Below are 12114 nucleotides of genomic sequence, written 5' to 3'. Positions count from 1 at the left end.
GCACACCATTTTTTTTTTTCTTTTTTATTCCCTCCTTGAAAATTCATCTTGCTGGCTTCCTTGAATCAGAATCCAGTGAAGTATGAGCTACACTATACAAGAAACAATGTGTTTCTTACAACATTTATACCATTATCCTTATGACAAATTTTATTTTGACTATGAAACACATTTTGCATAAAATTCACTACCATATTAGTATTGATATGTACATAAAAATGATATTTTTATTTACAAATAAATATTTATTTAAGTGTCTTATGTACTGGGTACTTTATAATTCCTCCATTTTTCACATTTCTCAATAATACATTGAAGATGTCAAAATATGAAACTCGTTATAAATTTACAGATTCACTAGCAAATGCCTATGAGTCATCATGGAGTGGTTGAAACACACAAAAAAATAATAAATTACTTTTTAATATAGAAATGCAAAGAAAATTAATATCCTGACTTTTCCATACAGTTTCATATGAAATTGCTCTCAGCAAATTCCCTTATATTAATATATAAAAGCCATTCTTAATTAAATCACAAATTCTGCAATTTTAAAGGATTTTGGAGGCCATACAGTAAGGTCCTTTTAATAGCTGGAATACAAGTTTGGATGCAGTAACATAAGCCAAATAAGATTGGCTTCAATAACCTTCAGTTTCATTTTCTCTCAAATATGAGTACAAACAACCAACCAAAGCTAACTTCAAAGAGATTAGATATCACTAATATTAATATGTTTTCTCATGTCATAATTTTTAGTTCTAACCATCACATCTGCATTTTAGTTAGGGAGAAGATGAAACATATATTCTTCTTTCTTTAATGCTTCATGCATTTCTTCCACTTATATACATTTGTTATCCATTCAATGTTCAAGGGAGGCTGAGGGGTTGGTACAGCATGTGCTTTGCCAAAACAAAGGGTTGCATTGGAAAAGAAAGAGAACTAAAGGAAGAAGAGATGTAACCTTTCTGTTGTTCAGTCTCTAAGTCGTGTCCAACTATTTGAGACCCCATGGACTGCAGCACACCAGGCTTCCCTGTCCTTCACTATCTCCTGGAGTTTGTTCAAATGTCCACTGAGTTGGTGACGCCATCCAACCATTTCATTCTCTGCAACCCCTTTCTCTCCTGCCCTCAATCTTTCCCAGCATCAGGATCTTTTCCAATGAGTCTGCTCTTCACAGCAGGTGGCCAAAATACTGGAGCTTCAGCTTCAGCTTCAGCATCAGCCCTTCCAATGTATATTCAGGGTTAATTTCTTAAGGATTGACTGGTCTGATCTCCTTTCAGTCCAAGGGACTCTTCAGAGTCTTCTCCAGCACCACAATTCAAAAGCATCAATTCTTTCGTGCTCAGCCTTCTTTATGTTCCAATTCTCATATCCACACATGTCTACTGGAAAACCCATAGCCTGGACTATATGGACCTTTGATGGCAAAAGTGATGTCTCTGCTTTTTAATATGTGGTCTAGGTTTGCCATAACTTTTTTTCCTATGGAGCAAGCTTGCTTTCTAAGTAGTGATCGTCTTTCTACTTGATGGTTAAAGCTACTTCCACAGTGATTTGGAGCCCAAAAAAATAAAATCTGTCATGGTTTCCACTCTTTCCCCATCTATTTGCCATTGAGTGATGGGACTAGATGCCATGATCTTTGTTTTTTGAATGTTGGGTTTTGAGCCAGTTTTTTCAATCTCTGTCCTTTCCCTCATCAAGAGGCTCTTTAATCCCTTTTCACTTTTTTCCCTTGGAGTGGTACCATCTGCATATCTGCAGTTGTTGATATTTCTCCCAGAAATTTCAATTTCAGCTTGCAAATGTGAACCTCTATGACAACTCCAAAATTTGTCTTCTAGTTCTGTTAGGTCCTCATGAGATCATATACAAGCCGTTGTCCTTTGAAATAAAAAGCTTTTGCTTTACTTTCACAGGTCACTTGACTGACTGCCTTGAGTCACTGAAGGCTGGCTCAAGAGTTAATAATTAGGAATATGAAGATGTAGAAACAAAGAATAGCTGTTGGGCTGGGAAACTGGGAAACATTTAAGCTATAAGTCCTTCCTATAGCAGCATCACTGTACTCTTAGTTCCCTGGAAAATATAGATAAAGGCTTGACACACATCCCTAAGTTGTTTTTTACAGGAAGCAGACCGCTCACCAGATGAAAACTGCTGACTGAAAAACAGATTTTAGACTGGTTGAAACCAGAAGGCTGATGACATGTGAAATTTCACCTTGATGCCAACCAATTAGAGAACTGTCCACGAGCTCATCACGCACCCAGAAGCCCCCTCCCTCACACTGTGTTTAAAACCCCTTCCTTGAAAGCCATTGGGGACTTCAGGTCTTTTGAACATGAGCTGCCTGTTCTCCTACCACATGTTAAATTTTGGTGTAGTAGCTAAGACTAATATCTACAATTATTCAAAAAGGCACTGCAATTCTCGTTTCTCCAATAAATCTGTGCGAAGCTATAAAACTACAGTTTGCAACAGATTGCATGCAGAAACAGCAGCGGGGATTCAATTATCTTCTCTAAAGCCAAATATTAAGGAAATGTGCAAAAATCATTAAAGTTTAAATGTTATATATGTTATTAATAATATGTAATAAGCTTGCTTAATGTTCTTCAAATTGTATTAATAAATGCATATTTTAAAATCTCTGTTTTAATTTTACTATGGTAAATAGATTTCCATTTATATATACATATATATGTAGATTTACAGCTTCCATAACACGAAAGCTTTTCAGATTTCTCAATAATTGTTATGCATTTGAAAGAGTCTTGAGACCAAACAGGTGTTAACTTTCAGTCAAGGTCATCAGAGAATTTTAGCAAGAAGATTTATCTCTAAAATAACAGAAAACTACACTTAACTTACTGTGCAGAGTGACTCATCGAGAATGGTGCTTAAGGCCATTAAAATGGGCCAGTTGAAATATACCCCCACCTCAAATTTGTGCTTTTTGGTAAGGAAATAATATCTTTGCCTCTAGAATTATTCTTGCCCAAGTTAGCAGTAGCCTATTTAAAGCAGGTTTAATCAATTTTTTCTAGGAATAAATAATGTACTATGTAAATAATATGTAAATAATGTAATACCACATAGGATATATCCAAATTTATATCTATTTTTAAAGAAACAAAAATCATCACTTGATTACTGACTATTTATTTATTAATAGAAGATATGAACTATAAACCCTAACACTTTTGTGAATATTCAGAAACTAATTTAAGATATCCTGATAATGACTTAAATTTTTTTTTCTTTTCTGTATTTCTATTGTTTATAAATGAAGAAATTATTATTTTTCACAGATTTTCATTTTCTTCATGAGCCAAACAAAATGTGATTTTTTCCAATACTTAACAGTTAAATTTACTTTACATCATTGCTTTTAATGGTATGTATTTATGGTTCTTTATTAGTTGTTTAATGTACCATTGAGACTTGGCAAGTACCATTAAGACTTGGAAAGTACCATTAAGAGGACGTCAAGGCTGTGTATTGTCACCCTGCTTGTTTAGTTTATATGCAGAGTACATCATGCAAAATGCTGAGCTGGATGAAGCACAGATTGGAATCAGGATTGCCAGGAGAAATATTGATAACCTCAGATATACAGATGACACCACCTGTATGGCAGAAAGCAAAGAAGAACTAAATAGCTTCTTGATGAGAGTGAAAGAGGAGAGTAAAAAAGCTGGCTTAAAACTCAACATTTAAAAAACTAAGATCATGAAATACAGTCCCATGACTTCATGGCAAATAGATGGGGAAACAGTGGAAACCAGTGGCTGACTTTATTTTTTGGACTCCAAAATCACTGCAGATGGTGACTGCAGCCATGAAATTAAAAGATACTTGCTCCTTGGAAGAAAAGCTATAACCAACCTAGACAGCATGTTAAAAAGCAGAGACATTACTTTGCTGACAAAGGTCAGTATAGTCAAAGCTATGATTTTTCCAGTAGTCATATATGGATGTGAGAGGTGGACTATAAGAAAGCTGAGCACTGAAGAATTCATGCTTTTGAACTGTGGTTTTGGAGAAGACTCTTGAGAGTCCCTTGGACAGCAAGGAGATCCAGCCAGTCCATCCTAAAGGAAATCAATCCTGAATATTCATTGGAAGGACTGAAACTGAAGTTCCAATACTCTGGCCACCTTATGCGAAGAACTGACTCATTGGAAAAGACCCTGATTCTGAGAAAGACTGAAGGCAGGAAGAAAAGGGGACAACAGAGGATGAGATGGTTGGATGGCATCAGTGACTCGATGGACATGAATTTGAGCAAGCTCTGGGAGTTGGGGATGGACAGGGAAGCCTGGCATGTTGCAGTCCATGGGGTCATAGAAAGTCAGACACAACTGAGCAACTGAACTGAACTGAAGACTTGGCAACAGCTTGTGATTTTTCCTTGTCCTCTTTTCCAAGTCAATAGTCTCCCAAATTGCCTCTTTCAACATTGTATAATAATGATTCCTTGGATGATTATTTATATGGTCTAGTAATAGAAAGACTTTGATAAAATTAACTATCAAAACAAAAAGAAAACAAACACATTTACTGCACTAGACATTGAGGGGCTTCCTTTATCTCAAGAGAGTTTTATGACATGTTGATGATATTTATTACTACAGGCAAATCACATGTTCATACTTCATTTTTACTGTTTCCAGGATATATTGAAAATGGATCCAGATTTTATTTGATTTCTATATATTCTAGATTGATATCTATTTATATCTATTAGATTTAAGAAGTGAAGGAAACCAATTCCAGTGAACAAATGTTATAAGACAAAATTATTGGAAGCACAGTCAGAGTCAGTATCTCATATATGCATTAAAAATGCATTACTATAAAAATAAAATTAAAACTAAAATGCATTAAAAAAGCAAGTTTATCTAAGGTGAAGAGGCACTGTTTTGCAGGAAAATATCAATGAGAAATTGTAAATTGGGATTCCAAGAACACTAAACCAAATTTAAAAAAAAGTTTATAGAAAAATTTCAGTAAAAAGGGGGCATATCGAAGAGAATGGGGGGTCAACAAAGACAGAAAATGTCTGGATATTCAGCAAAGGAGATGGAAAAAGGAAAATAGGCTAAAAAGGCATGAAAAAGAACTAAGGGGAAAATATGATTGAGAAGGATTTTTATACATCATCACTGTATGCCAGATGTTGAGAAACAGCATTCACAAAGATTTCTCCCCATGAAAGTGTTAAATATCTATTTTCCTTGCATGAATTATAGAGTGGTAACTGTTTGCTGATGCATAAGGGACACAAAGGGTCATGCTTTGAGTTTGAGAAGGAAAAGTTGAATAATAAAACTTCAGAAAGAGACGTACACTAGAGAGTCAAATAAACACAGGGGTTTAAAGGACACCTGAATTCTCTATCTCCTGTTGGGTTCACATGCCAGCTTCATTGTCATACACCATGGACAGTATTCTTACACAAAAGAAATGGCTGGCTAGTCTCCCCACCCTCACATCTCATAGTGTTACTGGTAGAGACAAAACCAACCTGATACAATATAAATGCTATCTCTTGTCCAAATTTACATGTTGGAATCCTAACCCCTGAAGATGATGCTAATGGGAAGTGGCACATTTGAGGGTCGCTTAGGTCATGAGGATGGAGCCCATGTGAATGAGATGCGTGCTCTCCACTAGAACCCCATCATGATGGCCCTTAGATCCTGGACTTCAGTCCCCAAAACTACGAACTGTTGTTTGTGAGTCATCCAGTTTGTGGTATTTTTTGTTTATAGCAGCCTAAACAGACAAAGACACTGTCTCAGCTCCATTTGAAAGAATGAGGGAGGGCATTTACCTGCTTAATGGAGAAACAAAACAGAACATGATACGCATATTGTAACAGGCAATCCAATTTATGTAGAGTGGGAAACATTTTACATAAAGTAATAATTCATTGCTGTGTGTGTTCAGAGGTTGAACTAAAGTATTAACAAAAATATCACAGAGGACTCATCAAATATGTATTGAGCACTTGTCTGGGAATGTGAAAGCTATCTCTAGAAACTCCAGCAGAAAACTAAGCATTCAGATTTCTTGAAATTCTGCCTGTATTTCATCTTTTCAGCATTCCACTGGGCAGGGTGATTCTTCCCAAATATGTTAAAATTTCCATAGTTTATTTAGTTTATTTCAGCATTACCAGATTCCCTTTATCCTCCCCCACCCACAGATACTGTTCAGATTTTCAGCTTCATTTTCCTCAAGTGTTCATGCTGTTTGTTCTTCCTCTCAGTTCATAATCATGTCATTTTGAATTGGACTAGAATTGGAGATCATAAGAAGAAGGAGGAGAAAAATGGGAAAGCTGGATGACTCCACGAAATTATACAAATCTGCATTTGGAGATCAGTTTGAAATGGCACTTCAGTTAAGATCAGTTTGATATGTAAGATTTTAGATTATTGCTATGGAAGTTATATTAGTTAAAATGTGTATGTATTATATAAGTATATATTATATATTAAGGTATATATAATGTATAAATCTATATATAATATATATATTTGTATTTAATGCATGGACATAATACATAATATATAGCATATACACATATATTAATATGATTGTATATGAGTTATTATTAATAAAATATTCAGTATTAACTCATAAATACCTGAATTCAAGATTCAGTCTTGTTCTATATGTTTTCCACATGATGGATACTAAAGTAATAACTTTCTTTCCTTAACATAACATGTACTATATTTATAAATTTTTCAATGATATACAAGTTAAATACTTTTAAAACACTTGATAGCATTTTTAAAGACAGAGAATACATATTAATGTTATATTAGAGCCCATGTTGGCAAATTTTTTCTTTGGAGCCAGGTAGCAAATACTGTAGGGTTTCAGGAGCATGCAGTGGTCAATAACTGCCATAGGGTATGAAAGTGGCCACAGACAATATATAAACATATGGGCATGGCTTTTTTATTGATGCATATTTTAATATAAATTCATATAATCCTCACCCATCATACTATTCATACTATTCATCTAAAATACTATTCTCCTTTTGATTTTTTTTTTCAACAGGCTGATACAAAAATTGCTGAGGGATAGATTTGACCTACATGCCAATTTCTAACTGCTGTCATAGAGAATATATGGGAGTTACACGACACAACTCTCAGACAAAGAATGACACAGACCTCAAGTCATCCTTCTCTGTGATGTTAGAGAAGTGATTTCATCCTATATCACTTTCCAATATTAATGAAGAAGAGATCACTTTGCAAAAACGTTTTAATAAAATTTTAGAGGTTAGTTGCAGTTTGCATGCACATCAACTCCATGAGCCAAGACAGTGCATTGGTAGCTGGAAATTGACCACGGTGGAAATATTTCTACCACAAAAATCAGTAAATGTGAATAAATTAGGTTTTCTACCCCTAGAGAGGTGATTGCTAAGCCTTTACCAAGAGACTTTTAAATATATTTCTATGGACCTTGGCTGCTCTGTGAATAAGATATGACAGCACAAAATAGTGTAGTTGAGGGGCTTTCTAGGAATATTACATGAAGACTTTTCAATAATTGTTGCAACTATTGTTCTTTAATGAAATGAATATAGCATTTGTACTTATCTCAAAAATTTTTGAATAGCAACACAAGTTGACTATCTCAAAGAAACCACTTGATCACAGGCTGTGGAATTCACTTCAGTGAGAAAAAGCATTTTGATGTCATGGAATTCATGAGAGGGATACTAGTAACAGTGTGGAGCTGCCACCTGGAGAGAGGGCCACACTTTACCAGAAATAAAGAGTTACACGCTACATTATGGAGAAAAAAAACAAAACAAAACTTCAACTGCCCCACCATTATATAGGAAGAATGAAGAAATACTGTTAGTGAGATGGTCTTATCTTTCGTTGGTCTTATTTTTCTTTGTTTATGCTTATTTTTCCAGATTTTAGAATATCAGATTTTGAAAGCTAGTTCTGAGAGTTGGACAAGTTCAAGAGGAAAACTGAAAAAAATTCTATAAAGGAAGGGCAAAACACAAAAATACCTGCTAGAAGTGAATCACTGATATTACTTATTCACTTTCTCTTTCAAAAATTTCTGAAAATACACCCCACAAATTTCCAATCTCTTTTCCACTGAATTCTGCTAACAAACCCTAGTACATATTTATATTTTTTGTTTCCCTAATGTAATTTTATTACATGAAAATCTATTAATATGGGAAAAATAAAAGCAAAGCAAAATCTCACATTCCTGGTAAAAGAAATACGGTGATGAAGAAAAAAAAATCCAAATTCAGTAAAAATCTAGCAAGTAGTCTGTATTTTTTTTTAATTGTGTGGGATGACAATAGAACACATAGGAATTAAGCTAAATTGAAAAAAAGCAAGTCAAGAAAAAGTCTGAACTATCTTTGATTTATTTAGTTTAAACAACAAATATTTAGTTCTATTGCTTTTTGAATTTGTTTCAAGTAATGCATCTTTCTATTATACTGCCTATTTATTTATTCTGCACACACCTAACTTGAATTCTTGCATATTTTTCTTAGAAATATTGTACTTTAATGACACATGAATGTTTAATTGTTATTTATTTTTACTAGAAATTAATGTGTCTCTTTTGACATATTTTACTCCACTATTTGTTTCCTTTTCAGGTCCATTTTCCACTTATCCCTTAAGTATATTACATTCAGATCTTATGATTTCATGTGCACTGATGTTTGCCATCTTAACTCTCTCAGATTTCCCCTGAGCTTCATATAGATAATACATATATTATACACATATATATAATCTCCAGTTGTGCTTGATTAAAAGAACACTTAAAGTCAACAAGTTTATAAGCAAACTCATCAGTTGCTTCCATCTCATTTTCTCATATTTCCTTTTATGTTTGAGGATAAGATCATCTATTTCAGTGGTTTACAAACTCTAGCTCACACAGGGAGCATAAAGTTCATTGCAATTAAATAAGTGTCTTTTTCAAGCTGTAATTCTCTGTTAGGGAATATTTACTTGAAGTTTGTGGAGAAGGCAATGGCAACCCACTCCAGTATTCTTGCCTGGAAAATCCCATGGACGGCGGAGCCTAGTGGGCTGCCGTCTGTGGGGTCGCACAGAGTCAGACAAGACTGAAGCGACTTAGCAGCAGTGGCACTTGAAGTTTGCAGACAGATATATAAAAACATATCTTATGCATGAAGTAAATAAGAAAACTTACAGGAAGTATAAAAGAACAAATCTTAATAGTAGTGCTTAGATAGTAATTTACAGCAGTGAATGCTTACATTTAAAAAATGAAAGCTATGAAGTCAATAACCCACATTTTCTCTCTATGAAACTAGAAAAAGAAAATTAGAGCATTCACATAAAGCAAATGGAAAAAAAAGAAATAATAGCGATCACAGTGGAAAATCAAATAAAAACAGAAAAAATAATAGAGAATATAAAGCAAACTAAAAGTTAGTGTTTGAAAAGAAAGAAAATTGACAAACTGACCAGACAGACAGATAGACAGATCAGGAGAAGAGATAGACAAAAAAATGAAAAGATATCCCAGATACTGGAAGGAGATATTTTTATATTAAACAGTTTCTAAAGAATGGGCATCCAAATATATAAATTACTCATACAACTCAATAATGTAAATAAAAAAAGGCAAACTAAAAGAGGGAAGAAAATTCACATAGATATTTCCCTGTAGAAGGTACAAATTGGACTATAAGCACATGCAAAGATGTTTAGCATCATTAGTCATCATGGGGAAATGTAAATTAAAACCACAAAAAGATATCACTTCACAACTGCTAGGATGACTATAATCAAATGTCAGATAATAATAAGTGTTGGTGATGACGTGGAGTAATTGGAGCTGTCACTCATAGTAGGTGGGAATATAAAACATTAGAGCTATTTTGGAAAACAGTTTGCCAGATCCTCAAAATGTTAAATATAGGATTATCTTCTGAATAGTCAATTTTGTCAACCCTAAAAGAAATCAACACCAACAAACCATTTGGAAGGACTGATGCTGAAGCTGAAGCTCCAAATTTTGGCAACCTGATACAAGAAGCGGACTCAGTGGAAAAGACCCTCAGAAAGATGCTGAGAAAGATTGAAGGCAAAAGGAGAAGGGGGTGGCAGAGGATGAGATGCTTAGATAGCATCACCGACTAAATGAACATGAATTTGAGCAAACTCTGGGAGATAGCAGAGGATAGACGAGTGGCATGCTACAGTCCATGGGGTCGCAAATAATTGGACATGACCTAGTGACTGAACAACAACAACATACCCAAGAAAATTGAAACCTATGTCCAGATTAAAAAAATAAAGCATATGTGAATGTTCACAGCAGCATCATTTATACTTGACAAAAAGTGGCAACAACCCCAAGTCCATCAAATGATTAATTGATAGGTAAAATAAAATGTGATATACTACTGATACATGCCACAACATGGGTGACCCAGAAAGCACTATGCTATATGAAAGAAGTCAGTCACAAAAGACCACATATTGTACAAAATGTCCAGAATAATCAAATCTATGGAGACAATTAGTAGATTAGACACATCTGGAGGGACAAATAGCCGAGGGATGGGCATGGGAATATGGGAATAAGGGGACTATGGGACATGGGAATATGGGGCTGAAAATGCGTCCAGTGAAAATGTTCTCAACTTAGATTGCATACATGTTGAATATGCTAAAATCCAATGATTGTAAAGAATGCCAATGATTTATTTTGAAATTGAATTTTAAAATGTATAAACTTTATTTTTTTCAGTGAAAGAAATTTATAATTATAGATATCTTAATAATTTAATAATCGAGTCAAAGTTCAAGTATTTTATAATGGTGATACTAATACAAATACTTTAATGATTTTTTTTTCCTACATTTTTCCTTAGCTTTTCCTTTTATTCATTTTCAACCTGCTCGTCCTAAGTAAATGCAACTTTTTACTGCCTTGACTGATCAATACATTCAAAACCTGGGCTTCCCCAAGTCAGTTCAGACACAAGTATTTGAAGAGTTTGTCATCATTCATATAAATTGTTTGAAACTTTCACAGCAATTTCCATACATTCATGTAGAATGAGATTTATGGTTTTATGAACATGTCAAATAAAATTTAGATGCTTTTATTTAAAAGTTACATCTTGAGAAATTTCACTTTTTATTCCTGCTTACTTCCTATGCTTACAATGTAACTAGGTTTTTGTGTTTTTATGTTCACTGTCACACAATTATCAGCTGATTACCCTGTACAACAAGTTAGAATAATGTCTTGATTCTAATGATAAAAAAAAATTACATAAAAATTCAGTCTATGTGGTCCCATTATAGCCTTACTTGGAAAATAACTGCAATTAATCATTTTGAGACTTAAGACAACATGTTTTCAAATCATCTCTAAAAATATGAATAACACTGTATTATGCGTATTACCACACCTCCATTCAGAAACTCAGTAGAACTGTCCTCAGTTGTCTGTATTACTGCACTTGTCTTACCTTTGTCTCGGCAGGCTGATGAGGGGTTGTTTATGACATCTCTTGCTAAGGCTAAAGAGCTTGTGTACAATTTTCTGCGCCTTCAGGAAAAGTTGCTTCATGCTGTTCTCCAGTTGTTCATAGCGGCGCTGAAAATTAGAATCCATTGTCCACAAATGCATTATGGTAGATGTGTTGAGGAAATAATTCATGGGTAGCCTTTTCATAAAGAACTTGAATTCATCTGAAAAAAATGCCAAAATTCAACACTTTAATATAAAATAACCATTTTTCCTCTTCTCCAAAGTATAGTTAGTATGTTAATGCTGAAACAAATGCAATCTATTCTTCTCTGTGTGGCAAATTAATAGCAAGAAGGTAATTTTGTATGATTTAGGATTATTTTCTCTTTTGTTTCTCATAAGTTAGAACAAGAATACTCATAGAAAAAGGTAATTAAAATAATTGTTCTAAAGCAAATATTTGGGGTAAAAGTTTAACTTGAACTTAATTTTTCCATGTTCTCCTTTTGATGATAAATGAATTTGATGGTGTTGAATTTTTTTTTCCAAAGTTAA

General features: G+C 34.0%; 1 protein-coding gene across 2 annotated transcripts in view; it reads right to left on the bottom strand.

Moving 5' to 3' along the window:
- Positions 1-12114, bottom strand: part of BRINP3 (BMP/retinoic acid inducible neural specific 3) — a 437487-nt gene that overhangs the window by 77195 nt on the left and 348178 nt on the right. For both annotated transcript variants that reach the window (XM_061161190.1, XM_061161191.1), the window contains one exon: positions 11558-11780. In XM_061161190.1, coding sequence (XP_061017173.1) covers positions 11558-11780 — 223 coding nt within the window. The remainder of the gene's footprint in view (positions 1-11557; positions 11781-12114) is intronic.

Source organism: Dama dama, chromosome 14 (assembly GCF_033118175.1).
Source record: "Dama dama isolate Ldn47 chromosome 14, ASM3311817v1, whole genome shotgun sequence".
In the NCBI taxonomy this organism is placed as follows: Eukaryota; Metazoa; Chordata; class Mammalia; order Artiodactyla; family Cervidae; genus Dama; species Dama dama.
Note: the sequence above shows the minus strand (reverse complement) of the source record. Positions and strands in the feature narration are given on the sequence as shown.